Source organism: Microtus oregoni, unplaced genomic scaffold (assembly GCF_018167655.1).
Source record: "Microtus oregoni isolate MIOR12 unplaced genomic scaffold, Mior012 000134F_ref0000037, whole genome shotgun sequence".
NCBI classification, from domain to species: domain Eukaryota; kingdom Metazoa; phylum Chordata; class Mammalia; order Rodentia; family Cricetidae; genus Microtus; species Microtus oregoni.
The window spans coordinates 1,598,882-1,618,240 of record NW_024544778.1 but is presented as its reverse complement, the minus strand read 5'-3'; the positions used below and the strand labels follow the sequence as shown (position 1 = coordinate 1,618,240).

At 46.7% G+C, this 19,359-nt stretch overlaps 1 protein-coding gene across 1 annotated transcript in view; it reads right to left on the bottom strand.

The window, feature by feature from the left end:
* Window positions 1–19,359, bottom strand: part of LOC121444590 (tubulin-specific chaperone D-like) — a 148,370-nt gene that overhangs the window by 95,696 nt on the left and 33,315 nt on the right. The window contains exons 8-13 of the mRNA XM_041646431.1: window positions 16,170–16,215; window positions 13,292–13,424; window positions 10,329–10,471; window positions 8,165–8,225; window positions 7,042–7,116; window positions 3,641–3,735 (exon numbers count right to left, since the gene is read on the bottom strand). Of these exons, the coding sequence (XP_041502365.1) occupies window positions 3,641–3,735; window positions 7,042–7,116; window positions 8,165–8,225; window positions 10,329–10,471; window positions 13,292–13,424; window positions 16,170–16,215 (553 nt within the window). The remainder of the gene's footprint in view (window positions 1–3,640; window positions 3,736–7,041; window positions 7,117–8,164; window positions 8,226–10,328; window positions 10,472–13,291; window positions 13,425–16,169; window positions 16,216–19,359) is intronic.

Genomic DNA, 19,359 nt, shown 5'->3' with positions numbered 1-19,359 from the left:
GAAAAAGTGAGCTAAGCATCTTTCATCTCTCTCTGCTCCCTGACTGAGAATGCAACGTAACCAGCGGCCTCACACTCCTGCCGGCATGCCTTCCCAGTCAAGACGGACTGGACTCTTAAAATGCATCAGCCAAAACAAACCCTTCCTTCTTTTAACCACTTTCGTCAGGTAGAATCTGGTCCCAGTGATGAGGACAGAAACTAACATGGGGCTTACAGTCAGATCTGCGACAGGTAAAAGGCAGAATCAGTGAACATAAAGAAACTGAAATCACCCAGTATGAGGAATACTAATAATAATAATAAAGGAAAAAGAACAAAAACCTAAGAGACCTGAGGGATCAAGCAGAGTACAACTTTACATTTCCAAAATTCCAGTCCCAGGCTGAAAAGGGAGAAAGAGGCAGTGAGCTAGCTAAGGGAGCCAAGGCTGAACACACTGAAGTTTGAATGAAAGATAGGACACACCCAAGAAACTCATAACACATGACTTATCGGCACAAAATTCTCCACTGAATAAAAACAGCAAGGAAACAGAAGGTTTGAACCCAAGTAACCAAAGAGATAAGGATGTTTAATTTCAAAACCTAAAACTGGGGGTGGGCGTGAATCAACCACAAAATGAGGAACACGGGTATACACTCTATTAGAATACTAACACTAATCAAATACAGCCACAGAGAAAATCCAGCCAAAACCGTAAACAAGGCTAGTCAGGCTAATGATGATGCCCCATGGTTCAAGGAGCGACTCCCCCCAAAACCAAGAGGATCAAAACCAGGACCAACCAAGCATCTGGGCCACCTGGAATAAAGGCTAAGCAGTCCTCTGATAATGGCCGAGGTCCTTATCCACCACAGCAAAGATCAAACAAACAAACTTGGGCTCAAGTGTGGGGGAATACATGTGTGTAAGAGCTCACGTGTGTGTGCATGAAGGTAACTTGGCAGAACTCTTTAAAGAGACCACCAAGCTGCTCCTTCCTGAGACTGCCCAGGTCTGCTCTCTGAGGCTGTGGTAAAATCAATCTGACCTCCACAAAGTCACTTCCTCCCTGACTTCAGCGTGTACCCAGAAAGCTTCCCATGTCTTCTGAGACAAAAACAGAAGTTTTGTTTACCAGCATGTTCATGGACACCTTTGTCTTTCCAGATCGTGTTTATCCTTTTTCTTTCCTAAGAGACAGGGGCTCTCATATTAGGCCAGCTAACCTCAAACTCACTGTACCAAGAACATGAATTCCTGATCCAATGTTGGGACTGTGCTGCTTTTGCTTCTGTCAGCTAAGAAGGCTACATACTACACAATGGCTATGAGAAGCAAGTATTCAGCCGTGACTTTAAACAAACAAGACCACTCGCAGAGGAATGGTGTGAGATCTAAAATAAGAACATAAAAAACATCCTTCACTAAGGAGAAACCCTGTCTCGAAAGTTCAAAAAAAAAAAATCCTTCAGACGTTCCATGTTAGGGTAACCATCTTCACACAGGTTCCAGAGCCCCTGTCCCCCTATCTGACATGACACTTCCCCCATCAGGAGACAGTACGGGGTGCCCCTGGCACAAGAAGAAGCTTCAGGGAGGTTCAGTTCCCATGGAGGTACTGCAGGGCAGGAAGACAGCGCCCCACAGAGAGATAATGGGCTAATTTATTCCACATCATGTTGTAAATAACAGCTTGACACTGTGACACCAGTAATACTGTTATCCTTACTCCAGGTGGTGGAATCGATGCAGTCTAACGTGCTGAAATATGGCACAGCACATACAAGCTGGGCCCAATGAAGAAACCCGAAGAGAAACAGCACTGTTCAGGTTCCACGGCACAGCAAGTTGTAGGACTTCACGCAATAGGTTTCCACAATGATCCATCTGCACAGACCTGCTGATCTCCACATGGGGTAAGGAAACTGCCCCCTACCTTCCCAAGTCTGTGTCGGTCCTTTCTGACAGAACAGTGTGACTCTGCCACACCACAACTCCTGGCAAAGAGGCAATCCTAGCTAGGCAAACATCTAGCAACACCTTGGAGCTGGTTCAGACTTCTTCCTTGGCCACCAGGGATGAACAACCAAGCCATGATGAGATGACTGACATCCTACAACAACTACAATAGTAATTATGTCTTAAAAAGAGAAGACAAAAACAAAAATGGGTATATGAAGAAAGTGGAGCTGGTGGGAGTGTAGAGCAATGCACACTACAGTCAAGAGTCTGATTTGTTTCTCAGACGAAACAGCATTTCCACTCCCAGGTCCACATCCAAGACAAATAATAACACATGTCTGCACAAACACTCAAACAAACGCTCACTGCGGCATTACTCAAAAAGTCACCTAAATGGTTACTTAAACTGCTAAGACTAAGCAAAAAGCAGTCCTTCATGAGGATCCCCGTCAGCAGGACGAAGCACCACCACACAGTGACCATCAGAAAATCACGTGCCGTCCAGACACAAAAGAACAAACATCGAGGTCTGTTGACATGAAATGCCTGAGAAGGGCAGAACAGAACAGCGAAGAGGGGACCAGAGCTTGCCTAGGGCTGGGTAGTACGGTGGAAGCGGCTGCTCTGCGGTGCAGGATTCCAGCCTAAGGCAAAGAGAATGTTCTGAGGTTAAATTACATGATGTCAGAGACCACCATCAAGTGTACACAGGTAGACGGTGCAGGATGCAACATATTGCGTTTTTAAAAGCAGAAGGGGTAAACAGAACACAGCTCCAGAGCGCCTCCCTTGTGTTCCAGTGCTGATACTGCAGCTTGGCAGCAGTGACATGCAACCCACACGATTCCTGGGTCTTACTCTAGACCACCCATTCTCAACCTGTGGGTTATAACCCCTTTGGGTGTCAAATGACCCTTTTTAAGGATGGCATATCAGATATTCTGCATATCAGGTACTTACATTACAACTCATAACAGTAACAAGATTACAGCTACAAAGAAGTAATGAAATAATTTTACGGTTGGGGATCGCCACAACGTGAAGAACTGTATAAAGGGCTACAGCATTTTAAGAAGGTTAAGAACCACTGCTCTACACGAAAGCCACACCCTCACAATCTCTGGTGCACACTTTCAGAAAGGACCTTCTCCATCTTTTGTGCTCCTTTCTCTTCAACCCACAAGCTACTTCCAGACAGTGGTGCATGGCCTTATTCTGACTCCACCTCACCAGGACCCAACAAACAGCCTTGGCACGGCACTGTGCCCCGTCCTGAGGTTAGTTCCACTGCTGCCACAAGCTGTGTCATCGATCAGGACACTGTCACTGCAGGTCACACAATACACTGCGGGGGCACCAAGAGCTACGTCTTCAGGTGCTCTCAATGGGTGACAGACCCCGAGAGAGAAAAGCAGTTCTAGAGACAAGAAAACCAAATATGACCAGGGTCCATGACCCTCTAAATCTGGCACAACAGAGCATATGCAGCATGAAGCTACAACAGGCTAACGAGGTAATTAGTAAATTATAAAGGCTGGCGTGAGAAAGAAGCTTGAGGAACATGCATATACCACGCATATACCATGCATGCCCTCTCCAGAAGCACTGGTGTCCACGGACAACCACACTGAGGAACCCCCCCCCCAAGATTCAGCAGCCCTAAGGATGCAGATCCATGCACTTCAGTTACTTACCCTCTGAGAGTCTCGATGGCAGCAACAGGCCTCGTCTCCCTAGTTCCGCCAATGCCAGACATCCACCATGCCATGCCTTATCGGTCTCCTGAAAACTAAGACCACAGTTCAACAGTCAACTCCATATTGAAAGCCCACACTTTTGCAAGAAACACAAGTTAATCCATATTCTGGGCCCATGAGCCTTATTAAAACCATGACTTCTTGGTTAAACAAATAAGGCATCAAACCTAATATGAAGACAACCGCCACATCAACACTACCCTTCACATCAACCAATGAAAATGAAAGGTCTTGGGTCAGCTCAAGACCAATCTAGAGACATTCCACCACCTTCAGCATCAAACCAGGCCATCTGCCCTACATGACGTCCTGCCACCATGGCCACAATGCTCTGACCTCAGCCCACCCTAATCAGACAGTAGAGAGTCAACAGAGATTCTACCCAATTTAGAGGACATCAGTAGAAAAGGAACAGGAGGACGCCTTTACATGGCACCCACTGTTACCTCAGTGATCACATTCAAGATTTAAAAAGAGATTAAATGAGATGGGCACCGTGTCATATGCTCTAATCCCAGTACCTGGGAAGTGGAGGCAGGAAGGTCAGAAGTGTAAGGCCATCTCAACTACACAAGTTCAAGGCCCATCTCAAAACAAAGAAAAGAAAGAGCATTTAAGACTTTTTCAAAGGCACGGAGGTATCAAGTCTGGCTATGTTCCCAGACTAATGGTGAACTTGTAGGCTCAAGCAATCCTTCTGCCTCAGCATTCCAAGTAGCTGGGCATACGAGAACCCAATTTTGCACCCAAATGAAATAGGGACTCACAAGCGACATTTTATATTTAAAATCAATGTGTCTGGGTATTCAAAAGGTCTCTTCAGGGTGTGGCCCGTCGTAACTACAACGTGAGTGACTGTCTCAGACTGGTCAGGGCCGCTCTGAAGTTTCTGTATTTTGTTGCCAACATAAACATGAAAATGCACATCACAAAAAAAGCAAAACAAATGACAGGATTTTACCTATTCTGGCTGAATTCATTTGACAGCAAAAAAATGTATAGGAAAATCATCACTAAACTGTACACCAGCTGCTTTGTACATGAACTACGAGGAGACGAAAAGACGGATGTCTACAAGATGGACACAGCATGGGCCTTCGTGAGCTGTCAGACACAGCTGTCCTCCTACTCACCACCACCACCAATGACTCACCCACAATTACCATTTCCTAATGTGCCAGGTGTCTTAGCAGGTGCTGCTCAGCGGCTATGCCATCATTGCAAATCTTGGGTTTTTTATTTGTTTAGACAGGGTCTCATGGACCCACTCTGGCCTCAAACTCGCTATATAGCTGAAGTTGGCCTTGAATTCTTGACCCTCCTACCTCTACCTTGTAAGTGCTGGGATTATAAGAGTATGCCACCACACCTGGTTCCATTTCCAAATCTTTATGTTCCTCGGGATTTCAAACGGAGAGAGACACTTCCTTGTGCTTTTATGAGGATTACCATCAGAGTGAACCTAACAGAGTATAATGCAATAATGACTCAAATACAGTAAACTAACTTCATTTCTAAACTACAAGGCAGGCAGGCCTGAGATGCTGCTATCACCACCACATCCCCGTGTCTGAGAAAATCCAGCCTGACTTTGGCCAAGGGCATGCTATTATCCCAAATCCGAGCCTAAACTCCCACACCTAGGGATCCAGACAGAGAAAGCACAAAAGGTTGGGATGCCGTAAGTGGGTTAGAGGAAGACACTGGGAGACCCAGGCCTCTGTACAGACCCAACATCTTGACCCTTCCATCAGCATGCAATGTGGGCTGAGAATTCAAGAGCAGTAACACCCTTTCTGTCTCCAGAACAGAGACATGGAAACAGGATATACTTTTGTATCTGCCATCTATTAAAAAAAAAGAAAAATGGACCCTACGAGAAGGTTAAATGAACTAGGCTCCAACATTAGACAAGACTGTAAGCCAGGAGGAAGGAACACAGTCTGCAGAAGCTTTACACACCAGAACCCTGCAGAACTCAAAGAGAATGGGCTAAGAATGTCAGAGAGACTGGAGGCAAGAGAGTGTAGAAGAAGTTCCGGGAGGGTGCGGAGAGGTGCACCTGCATAAAAAGTTCTAGGTGACCGGAGGGAATGTGCAGAAACACCCTAAGAGGGATGGGCAAAAACAGTGCTTAGAACTCTGCAAAAGCTGGGAAATGATGGAATCCAACCCTTCCTAAACCTGCAAAAAAGGCCTTAGCTGTCCTCAGAAGCCAGTACATACTGGTAATAAGTTCATGGTATCTCCAGCACGCCACCTCGTGACCTCCAGAAGGAGCTCCAGGAACAAGGTCTAAAACAAATCTAGAGAATCGTGAGAAAAGAAGCTACACAGTCTCTCTTCTCTCCACACTCCACACAGCCGTCCCAGTAAGAATGTTTTCTGCTAGGATTCCATTACATATACCGTCAGTCTAAAACCGTCTCTGACACACAACCTCCTGCAGCTTCCACTACATATACCGTCAGTCTAAAACTGTCTCTGACACGCGACCTCCTGCAGCTTCCACTACATATACCGTCAGTCTAAAACCGTCACTGACACGCAATCTCTAGTAAACTGCCTCTAAGCAGCCTCAGGCAAAATGAAGAAGGGCCTACTCCAGAAGGAAGCCGATTTGGGCTGTTGGTGGGTCATCTCTAAAGACACAAGGAAAAAGGACTGGAGCACCCAAAGTACTGATAACATACTTCCTGCCAGAAGAGCAGGCCCAGAACAGTGCTGCCAACAAGGGGCCGTGAAAAAGGAATGTCTGGACAGGCGTATGCCCCTGCTCAACTCTCTACTTCCAAAGCCCAGGAAGAAACCATCACACCAGGAATAATAATCATTAGGAAGGAAGCAAAACCGATGCCTCTGTCTATGAGTACACAGTGCCAGTCTGTGACCCAAGGATCACACCCACCTAATAAGCCACATTACACACGGGCCATGCGCCCACACACCCGGAATGTCCTGAGAGGCCAATCCATTACAATGCAACTCCAGGCCTCAGACACTTAAGGGTCTTAGTGTCCACTCTGGCTAGTAGCGACATGAGGCCTATAGATTCAGAACGTTCCCTCACTCTATGAAGCTCTGCCCATCCGCAGTACAAATGCAAAACCCACACTTGAAGGTGAAGACCTACATTCCCATGGGTTCAACACTAGCGTCATTTCTTTCTAAAGGTTTTAGATACATAATGGTGCTGAAAAGAACAACGTATCGGATAACTTAAGTTTTCAAGTTTAACTTGAAGAGGGAAAAAATAGGCTTTGGGGTTCTAACAAACAGCTCAATTGAAAGAAAATACTCTAGTCCACAAGAGCAGACAGCCACAAGGAATGACCTACCTGAAGCAGTCCAACACAGACCCCACCACATCGTCTGCCAGCTCTCTGGGAAGCCTTCCAGCCATTCTACCAATCCTGAAAAGAAAGGCAAGAGTTTATCTGCTATATACACGACCATCTTGAATAAGTCTCCCATTCTCCAGAGGACGGCAAGCCTCAAATACTGCTCAGCAACAATGCCAAGGACAGGGCAGGTGACTCTTGGGCATGTGAACAGGGAGTGTGGTCACCTCTCCCCAGAGTAATACAGACACTGAACTCATCACTGATAACAGCCCCAGACACTAGAAGGCTGCAAAAGCCAACCTAGGCCCTCTCCCCTACACACTGTCCCATTTCCACCAAAGGCTAGTCCAGGCCCTGCACAGAGGAAAGCAGAGAGCTGAAGTCAGGCCCAGGGGAAGGCTCCTCCTAGCGTGCTCACTGTGCGCTTGTCTATCCTGAAGTCAGGCCCAGGGGAAGGCTCCTCCTAGCGTGCTCACTGTGCGCTTGTCTATCCTGAAGTCAGGCCCAGGGGAAGGCTCCTCCTAGCGTGCTCACTGTGCGTTTGTTTGTCTATCCCTCCCAGCCGGACAGACTTCAGGCCAAGAACATCTGCTATGGACAGATTCCCAGGGCAGCCCCCTTCGGGGAGAGCTTCCTATCTGTGATGTCACGGGAACCTGTGAGCGGGACACAGCCCGCCTCACTCTATTTTTACCACACAGAATCTCTTCAACACCCTAACATGTAACTTATAGGAACCAACTATTACTAATATTGGCCTCACACCACTTCAGGGAGCTTAAATTTAACCTCAGAATTTTTCTTTAGATGTTTGGGTTTTTGAGACAGGGTCTCACGATGTAGCTCTGGCAGCCCTGGAACTTCCTACATAGATCTGGCTGGCTTTGAACTCACAGCAATCTGCCTGCCTCTGCCTCCCAAATGCTGGAATTACCATTCCCAGCCAGTAATTACCTTTCAATGTACAGCATATAAAACAATAGTTCTACCATTTGAAAACCTACAAACTATTTACAACTCTCAAAGCCCATGCAAGGTTTTAAGGAACACCGGCTTGGACACACCAGCCCCTCACCCAGCACTCAGCGCTGGCCCTCATCCCGGCTTCTATACGTACCCTTTGGCTGCAGACCACCGCACCACAGTGTCCTCGTCCTTCAGCCCAGTGAGCAGCTGCTCTGCAAGAAGCAGGACACACACCATCAGCCCACACAAAACCTTAGTCCTCTTCTTGTATGCAAACTACTCCACCAATCCTGCACTCCAAAGCATACACTGTGCGAATTGTGCCGAGAATCTTAACGTTAGCCAGCCGTGGGTTACACATGCCTGTAATCTCAGCACTCGGCAAGCTGAGGAAGGAGGAAATCAGTTTGGAAAGCCTAGCACTCAGGAGGCCAAGGCAGGCAGATCTCTTGACTTCAAAGCCAGCCTGATCTATACAGAGTTCCAGGCCAGTTAGGGCTACACCGTGAGACCATTTCTCTAAAAAGTAAGAGTCTGAATTGTTTTCTGTTTGTTTTTCACATTAGATGAGGGATGGGCCTGACGTGGGCATGCTACTGCCTGAATGGAGAGACCAGAGAACTTCTAGGAGCTGGTTCTCTCCCTCCACCACTCAAGTTCCAGGAATCAAACCTGATTTTCCCTTTACCCACTGAGCCAGCTTGCACGCCCATTAAAAAACATGAGCGTATTGTCTGTATGTATGTATATGCACAATGTTCATGCCTGGTACCTACAGAAGTCAAGAGAGGGTCAGATCCCCTGGAGCTAAAGTAACAGATGATTGTGAGCCATCTTGTAGGCACTAGGAACCAAACCAGCAAGTGTTCTGAGAGCTGAACTCTCTCTCCAATCCTGAGCCTTCATTTTCGTTACAATGTTCCGAGAGCTGCACTATCTCCAATCCTGAGCCTTCATTTTAGTTACAATGAAAACACTTCTTCCCTGCTTTTAAACAACCACAGAAGAGAGCATTTCTGTCACTTCCTAACAACAATCAGCAGGGAGCAAGCTGCCTCCTCAGGTAAAGGCCTCAGTGAGCCAGAGAGGTCAAAAGAAACCCGAGACATCTGGGAAGGCTCCCACAAGGGAGGATGAGGTCTTTGGGGACTAGCCCAGAGGCAGTCAGAAGGCTATCCCAGGTCACACAGCCCTACAAGCCCAGTATGGTCCAAACACTGGTCAGAGGGCAAACCCCAGAAGATAGCTAACAGTCGGGGGTGGGAAGAAACAAATCAGCAGGCTGGGTGGTCTTTGGGGGAGCAGAGCGTGAAGTAACATGCCTAAGGCAGATAAGCAGGCAATAACAGAGAAGGAGCAAGAGAATTCATCTGTGTCTACGGAGTTCAAGGTGGTTTAGAGGGACTCAAGACAGGTGTTGTGCCGCAGCAAGCAGGGAAGAGAATCCTAAGGAGGGAAGGGTCGTCCAAGAAAAGACCAAATACATGTGAGTGCTGGCCACTGAAACACCACTACAGAGGTCAAGGAGACGATACAGACAGCAGGGATAGACAAGTCTGGGGAAAACTGTCCTGAAGAATGAATGGACAGAACACAGCAAGGGAGGTGATCAAGTGGTTCTGAACCTCCTGCCAGGATCCCCCAGGAAGTGGAGGCTGAGGATCCACTCCATCCAGCATCCGTAGTAAGGAAGGGAGTGAGGAGATAGCGGTAAACCTGAGGCTGGGCAGAGTAAAGGGGGGACTGGGAACCCTGGGTCAAGATTCCTGATAAGTGTGGAGGCCTACAATAGTCTGAGATGATGAAAAGCGTGCTCGGACAAGACAAGAGGATAAAGGTTGGAGACATGAGTCCCATGCTGGAACAAGACAAGAGAATAAAGGTTGGAGACATGAGTCCCATGCTGGAGCAAGACAAGAGAATAAAGGTTGGAGACATGAGTCCCATGCTGGAACAAGACAAGAGAATAAAGGTTGGAGACATGAGTCCCATGCTGGAACAAGACAAGAGAATAAAGGTTGGAGACATGAGTCCCATGCTGGAACAAGACAAGAGAATAAAGGTTGGAGACATGAGTTCTATGTTCCAAGTCTGTTATCCTGGGAACCCTGATTCCCTGAAGACAACCAGGGAGAGCAACTTAGGGGTCAGGGTGTACGAAGGCAGTGTGGAGGGGTGAAGGGACAGCGGGAAGCTAGCGCTGCAAGAGCGAGTGTCCATGGGGAGGTCAGTCAGGGGTCATATGCTAGGTGAGAAGAAAAGCACAGACATGCTGTAGATGAGGCGTGCGTGACACACGCTGTGGCTTCACTTACCTATCACGCTCTCCACCCCCTCTGGGACATCGTAGTCTTCATCGCCATCAGAAGTTAAGCTATCGGACAGTGGCTTCTGCTCACTTTTACCCGGGACACTGAGCTGCAGGTTGGCAGCCAAAGACCGAGAGCCACGCTGATACCTGTGAGAACAAAATCGTCTCAGGCTGGTAGGCACAGCCTGACCTTAAAAGCAAGTTGTCTGGTAAGTGAAGTCATCAACTTAGCATCCCTCAAAACCATACATGAGGCCTGAGAAACTCTCACACACCATACAAACTGGGGAAAAAGAAGACTACTGATGTAGTAATATCAAAGAAAGTCAACCTAGAGCAGACGCATGCCCTAATTCTCAAGAGCCATCCACAACAAAGTCTGAAGGCAGAAGGCAATGGCAAGGCCTCGCCACAGGCTACACATGAAAGACATCAGGGCCTCACCCTTGCTCACAAGCAAATGGCTGCCTTCTCCAGCTGCTTGGCATTCTGGCCTCAGCCCTCAGCCCAGGCCACAGGGCCCACTCCTTACCTATGCGCCAAGTGCAGCTCGGAACAGATCTCCCAGTTGCCTGGGGAACAAGCAAAAGGGAACCAACAATAATGTGGTTCATGGACACCACTCAACCATCACCTGTCTGGCCCTGACCAAGCAACTCCCTGCTAAGAGTCGGCATGCCAGAGTAATCAAAGCCCACCTCCAAAGAGAGTTGTCTGAGTCTCTGAGACCCACTTGGGCAGAGACAGGATGCTCTCCTCCCCAACACAGAATCCCAGCTGTGCATCCACCTTTACCTCCGCCTCACAGGCACTGCCAAGACTGCAGCCAACACACGACAGGCACGAGCTGCGAGAATGAACACAAACACACGACAGGCACGAGCTGCGAGAATGAACACAAACACACGACAGGCACGAGCTGCGAGAAAGAACACAAAACTCACACCCAATCTCCCTCAGGTCCTCGGTCTCCCATAGAGAGCAAGGACAGGACAGGACCCAGAGAGAAGATCAGGGGAAAGCTGCACAGAGTTCTCAGCACTCAGGGGATCTTAAGGACACTGGCTATCGGGTCCAGAGAAGACCAGAAGTTCCAGCTCTCACTTAAGGAAAACCTGTGTACAGAAGAGAAGAACTGAAATAAACTAACAAAACTAAAGCCAACACAAGACAGGAAGTGGATCCACCCAGCACACCACAGCCTCTGAAGACCAAACTTCACCACCTGCACTGGGAAAAAAGCCTTTAAGAGAATAGTGCTAGGAGATCTAACAAGAACCTCAAAAGAGAGAGAGATAGAACGAGGAACTGGTCACAGTAGTTCATGCCTGCAATCCCAGCCCTTGACAGACAGAGACAGAAAAAAACCAGGAAATCAAGGTCATCAAAATAGCAAATTCAAGGTCAGTCAGTCTGACTAATGATTGGATTTCTCTTTTATTTCTCCCTCCCCACTTGTGCAGAGAAAACAAATAGCAAGAGGGTGACCTTAAAATCCAATCATTAGTCAGGCATGGTGGCTCACTCCTTTGATCCCAGCACTCGGAAGGAAGAGACAGAAGGATCTCTGTGAGTTTGAGGACAGACCGGTCTACAAAGCAAGTTCCAGGACAGACAGGGTTGGGGCTACATATACAGGCTCCATCTCAAACAAAACAAAACAAACACCAGATCATATTTTGGTCTGGTTTGGTTTTTTTTTTAAGCGACAGAGTCTTACTACGTAGCTCTGGCAGGCCTGGAATTCAGCATGTACAACAGGCCAGTGGTAAGCTTTCCTCCTACCTCACAGAGTGCTAGGATTATGAGTGTGCCACCCAGCCCATCAAAACCTAATTCTATTAATAACTACATTATTAGGTGTGCAAAAATAGAGACAAATAATGGTAATATTGAATTATTTTCTTAAATTAAGCTTCTTAGTAGCTGTGAGCATTAACTGAGCACATCTGGTATGTCTCTGAGGACACTTCTGGACACACGGACCAGCTCTAGCACAGGTGAGTCTTGTCCAATCAGCTGACAGCCTGGGCAAAACAGAAGGCTGCCTCGCCCACCTGCCAGCCTCTGGCTAGGTCACAGGCTCCTCCTGAGTCTTCAGGCTCAGACCTTAGGTTTCCCCAGCTTCCATACTGTGCTCAAATCCTACTGGTTTTGTTTCTTTGGGAGATTTTCCATGGGGTTTGAGAACAGATCACTAGAATGTGGCCTACTAACAGCCTGAGAGTGAAGTGCACACTAACACGTGAGGGTACTTCAGTTAGACATCTCTAAAGCCTAACATATTCTCTGAAATTCACTACACTTTTAGAAGAAGTTTTAACGAAACTTATATAACTTTTCTCAAATCACACACATTGGTAACTGTGTGCAGCTCGGTGGTAGAATGCTCGCATTCAATAATGTTAATAGCAACAACGCCAGCACCTTCTAGACAGGATGGCACATGCCTAGGATCCCAGTACTTAGAAGATTAAAGAGGAGTGTGACTCAAGGCTAGCCTGGGCTACAGAATAAATCTGTCTCCAAAATAAACACCACACACACACACACACACACACACACACAAAAAAAAAAAATGCTGTGAGACATTAGAAGACGTTACATCTACCAGCAAGAAAAGACACTTTGATTTCTGAACAAACCTTCCAAAGTGAGCCAAGTTTTCTCTGAGAGGTGACTGACCAGAAAGCTTTCCCCCAAGATCCCAAGAGCCCAAACCAACACCTTGGAGGTACACCTGAGCAGTACCTTAGGGAAAGGCAGAGCAAGCTTCTCCCATTACCATTCTAGCTTCAGCTATTCTGCTGAAGATACTGAGTCAGAAAATAGCCAAAAGACAAACTATTCCTTCAAAACCAGAAACACTCAGACACCAAAGGGGAAACCAAAGCAGAAGACATTTGCTGTTCAGCCCACACAGCCCTCTCCTCTTGAGATAAAAACAAGGTCACAGGCCTAACTTACCTCCATGTGGCCACCCTGGGCTTCAGGAAAGTCAGCCCCAGCCTCTGGACGAGCTTCACGCCAAGCTTCCGCAGCAAGGTATGGTTGCTCTCGGGGAGTCTGCATCCATCAAGGCACTGGAGCACAGTGTTGGCTACAGATGAGAACATGCAACTCAATGCGGCAGGAGGAGGCATGCACCCCTGAAATGGGTCAATCCCCATTCACACTGAAGCCCTGAGCAAGACCTCTTTCTTCCCAAGTTATCTGACCAGAATTGCTAGAGTGAAGCCTCTTCATTGTCCTAACCATGGAACAAAAAGTAGAAAAGGCCCAGAGCGTAGGAGAAGCCATCTTGCTGCAAGCAATCATGCAGGGCCTGAGGGACACTCAGACACAAGTGTGGGCAAAAAAAGGTCATTCAAATTTACCAGTGCTTCTAGGGTTTGCTTTATTCAAGGAGTGCTCATTCAGCACTACGCTAGAATGGAGGCAATGCTGAGGCAGGACACTGAGCCCCAAGGGAGCATAATAGGACGATCTCTTACACGAGACCCTGGGATGCACAGGCCATCCAGGGAACTAAGGTGGGGCGGAATATGATAATGGCATTCTACAGACAAAACTAAAGCCTAGGATAGAAGCACAGGGCTAGGTCTCTGAGATGGGCTGGGTGACAAGAGAAGTGAGGAAGGGGTGAGGGGACGGGGAAAGGGTGCGAGGCCACAGGCAGGGAGGATGAGAGAATCGATGGGTAACAAAAGATGATGTGTGAAGAGGAGGGAGCACGGGGAGGGGAATGAAAGGACAGGGGAGGAGGAAGGAGAAAGAATGACGTAGTGGAGTGATGGGAGGGATTGGGACAAGACCAGGGAAAGAGTGAGAGGATACAATGAAGGAGAAATGGGTGGCAGGAAAGAGGGAAGAGCTGAAGTAATGAGGAAGGGGATGGAGTGATGGGGATCAGAAGTGAGAGGCCAGGAAAGAGGGCAGTGGTGAACCAAAGGAATGAGTGAGGAGGGAAGACAGAGCCAATGGAGTGGGAGATGGGAGGATGGAAAGGGGCGGATGAGGGGATGGGGAGAGGGGATGGGGAGAGGGGATGAGAGGATGAGGGGATGGGGATGAGGGGGATGGGGAGAGGGGATGAGGGGGATGGGAAGAGGGGATGAGGAGAGGGGATGAGGGGATGGGGAGAGGGGATGGGGAGAGGAGATGAGGGGATGGGGAGAGGGGATGAGGGGATGGGGAGAAGGGATGGGGAGAGGGGATGGGGAGAGAGGATGAGGGGATAAGGGGATGCGGGGAGGGGATGAAGTGATGACTGATGGAGAGGGAATAACAGGGAGGGGTGAGGGGGAGGGTGTAGTGAGGAGGGGGCGATGGGGAGGGAGAGTTGGGGAGGGACATGAAGGAGAAATGAAACGGTGAAGGTGAGAGGGACAGAGCAATGAATATACGGGATGACTCACGGGAAGAAGCGCTAAGATGATATGGGGGGGGGTGAAGCAATGGGGGACGGTGACACGGGAAAACAAAGCAGCTCTACGGCCCCAGGTCCCATAGTAGGACCAAGTCTACAATGACCAGGGCCCTCCACGATTAAGTCAGGGCACTTGGAGCATTGCAAAACTCAGCTCTTCACTACAGAGCCTCTAGCAATTTCCTATTATCATAGTTATATTAAGAAACAAAAACCAGAAAGTCAAAGACCTGACAGTGTCCAAATATACAAAGCTACAGGTGCGTGCTTGAGCAAAAGTGTCACAGAAGGACACAAACTCACAGCAGTATGTTTATTTTGTTACAATACTGATATGTATATATATATATATATATATACACACTGTTAAATATATACACACACATTGATATACACTGTGTCACAGAAGGACACAAACTCACAGCAGTATGTTTATTTTGTTACAATACTGATATGTATATATATATATATATATATACACACTGTTAAATATATACACACACATTTATATACACTGTGTCACAGAAGGACACAAACTCACAGCAGTATGTTTATTTTGTTACAATACTGATATGTATATACACACTGTTAAATATATACACACACATTTATATACACTGTGTCACGGAAGCACACAAACTCACAGCAGTATGTTTATTTTGTTACAATACTGATATATATATATATATATATACACACACACACACACACACACACACACTGTTAAATATATACACACACATTTATATATACTGTGTCACGGAAGCACACAAACTCACAGCAGTATGTTTATTTTGTTACAATACTGATATATATATACACACTGTTAAATATATACACACACATTTATATACACTGTGTCACGGAAGCACACAAACTCACAGCAGTATGTTTATTTTGTTACAATACTGATATATATACACACACACACACACACACTGTTAAATATATACACACACATTTATATACACTGTGTCACGGAAGCACACAAACCCACAGCAGTATGTTTATTTTGTTACAATACTGATATATATACACACACACACACACACACTGTTAAATATATACACACACATTTATATATACTGTGTCACGGAAGCACACAAACCCACAGCAGTATGTTTATTTTGTTACAATACTGATATATATATATATATATATACATACACACACTGTTAAATATATACACACACATTTATATACACTGTGTCACGGAAGCACACAAACCCACAGCAGTATGTTTATTCTGTTGTAATACTGTTATATGTACTGTTACAATACTGTTTTTTATATATATATATATATATATACTATTACATATATATATACACACACACACATTGTTATATACACTATGTCACAGAAGCACACAAACTCAGAGCAGTATATTTATATTGTTCTTTAAATTAATCTTACCATAGGGTAGACAATCTTCACGTTTTCCATGCTTAAATATTTGAGCCTGAAAAAATAATATACTTTAAATACATTTCTAAGTTTAAAATGTACACAAGTTATCAGAACAAGCTCATTACATCTTCCAGAATGTTTGCTGAGCATACACTTGTAGAATACTCCTTTATACCACGTGAATATATGTCACTGTGACTGGCTTACTAAAGAAGCTGACTGGCCTATAGCTGCACAGGATAAGGTCTGTTAGGTGGGAGAACCAGACTAAGAAGACACTAGGAAGAAGAGGACAAGGTCTACCTGAGCCACATGGCCGAGCACAGATTAAGAAATATGGGCTAATGTAGTTAGCTAATAACAAGCCTTAGCTATTGGATAATTAATAAGAAGTCTCTGTGTGGTTATTTGGGAACTGGCTGGCAGGACAGAAAAGCCCACCTAACACCGGGTGAAGAAAGTCAGTTCCTGATAGAGGGAAGTATAGAAAAGGAATCCTCCAACAGGTCTGCTCATAGCAAGAGCACACCAATGGAGTCTAGTTCTCCAAGGGGCTCTGATCCTAACCTGCAGTACGTACAGACTGAACTAAAGAGAGGTGCAAAGTCTCATCATTGTCATCTGTGTACAAATTCTGAGCTGTAGACCAGAGGATCCACACCAAGATGAGAAGCCACGGAAGTCTTTCTTCCTCTCTCACCACCTTAGCCAACCCAGGAGGATTCCGCCCTCCTCGCCTTCCACAGAAGTCCTCTATCCTCTGCCACAGCTTACCACTGGACCTAGCACCTCCCAACTCACCCTCCCTGGGACGGCAGCCATACAGCATGAAGACCCTTGTACACAGTGCTAGATTTGCAGGGCAGCAGCAGACAACTATCTGACCTCACGAGAACTAAGTCCTTCTCTCTAGCATACTCGCTAGATTATTGGTGCTTACCAGAACACTGGCCCTTCAGTTAGAACTGAACACTGATCCTGATCTCCTGGAATCTGTTTCTGACTTCTACACACGCATTATGTCAAGCATGCACCAAATTCACACACACACACCACGCACACATGAATAATTTTTTTTAAGAACACTGACCCTCACTGAAACACTGGTCCTCACTAGAACTCTGATGGAGGAGGGTCATCTTTCTATCTGTTGCTTTTATTGGTTAACTAATAAAGAAAACTGCTTGGCCCTCTAATAGGGTAGAATTTAGATAGGCAGAGTAAACAGAACAGAATGCTGGGAGAAAGAAGCCGAAGGAGTCGCCATGATTCTCCCACTCCAGACAGACGCAGGTTAAGATCTTCCCTGGTAAGCCACCTCGTGGGCTACACAGATTATTAAAAATGGGTTAGATCAATATGTAAGAGCTAGCCAATAAGAGGCTGGAACTAATGGGCCAAGCAGTATTTAAAAGAATACAGTTTCCGTGTAATTATTTTGGGGCATAAGCTAGCCGGGTGGTGGGAAGCAGCACCGCCGCTCATATCACTACAGAATTCTGGTACTTCTCACTGGAACACCAGTTCTCTTTCACTAGAGTCCTGGTGCCACACTGACTCCACACATTTACACACATGCAAAGCACAAGCACAAGTGGACATGTGGTTCACGCCTACAATCCTATCACTTGAGAGACGGAGACAAGAGGATCACCATCAGCTCGCAGCCACCCTGGTCTACACAGCAAGTTCCAAGATATCCAGAGCTACACAAGAACCCTGTCTCAAGAAACAAACAGGCAAATAAAACATGAGCATAAACACATCTACACATCTAGACACACAAGTTATAAGCATTTAAAACCAGCATAAACACATGTAATGGCATATAGCAACACATATATACATGCACCAAAAGTAAACTCAGGTCCAATCAGTGTCTAGTCATCTGCATTGGACCCTTCCTGCTGGTCCTCACAGGCATACACAAACATCACACACACATACATACACACACACACACGTATAAACATCCACAGACACACACATATAAGCATCCACACAAACACACATTAAACACACATTAAAACATAAAACCCGGGTCCTGATGTCAAGTTCCAGCTCCACCCAGTGCTATTAATAGAGACCAGAAGTCTGGTGCTTGTTGACTCCCCAGACTGTCAAGCTGCTCAAGCAGAACAGGTAGTGACAATGGGGAGTCTCACCTGAAAGCTGGGGCATCACAAGGCACAAACTCTAAAATCTTTCCAGACAAGGGTCCTGCGGCACAAGCTGTGCCAGGCACTAGAGCAGAGGTAAGCTCTAGTCTCTAGTGGGCTAAGGCAACCCAGCTGCTTCAGCTCTCACATGGAAACTGGGACCAACCAACCACGGATTCAAAATGCTGGCAGTCACAACCCCTTAGCGGAAGCCACACTGTCTTCCTTCAGCTCTTTCCACCAGCTCAACTCCAGTCCATGAGTGATCATCCTCGACACAAGTCCCCATAACTTCATTTCTCTCTAGAGACCCAACAACCACAGATGGCATTTCTTCAACACACTCAGAGCAAATGAATGGCAACCTAGGACTTGGGCCCTTAACTGTCACCTCTCAAACACCATGTCACAGCTTAGAAAATCATCCTTGAACATGAAGAGGCCTCAGGGAGGTGTCACCAAGGAAAGCTTTAGTTTGGGCAGCCCAGAAGGAACCTGCCAGTGGACCCTAGGGCCCTGCACGTTCCCACTCTCTATACCTGCCACACTCAGCCGCCACACACAACTGGACACAACACAAACAAGCACTGTGTACACTGTAACTCTGGAGCTGGTCTGACACCAGAAGTAAACAAGGGAAAAGCATGGCCCTACTGGCCACCCTGACCACCATCTGGGACAGAGGCTGACCGCACCCTGCTGCCCACCTGTCCATCCACTATCTCACAGCACATAAAAAACAGCCCAGGTCTGCAAACTGTGAACTCACACAATCCAGGCCCAGATCATAAATCGCATGGGGATAATATGGAAGTTAGACCCTTTTTGTAGTGATAGGAGTGGCGGGGCTGCATCCCCAGCACCCCAGCCGCCTGGCTAGCTTATGCCCTGAAATAACAACACACAAATTGTATTCATTTAAACACTGCTTGGCCCTTTAGCTCTAGCCCTTACTGGCTAATTCTGATATCCTGATCAACTCATCTCTAATAATCAGTGAGCACAGGTCTTACCGGGAAGATTCTAGCCTACGTCCA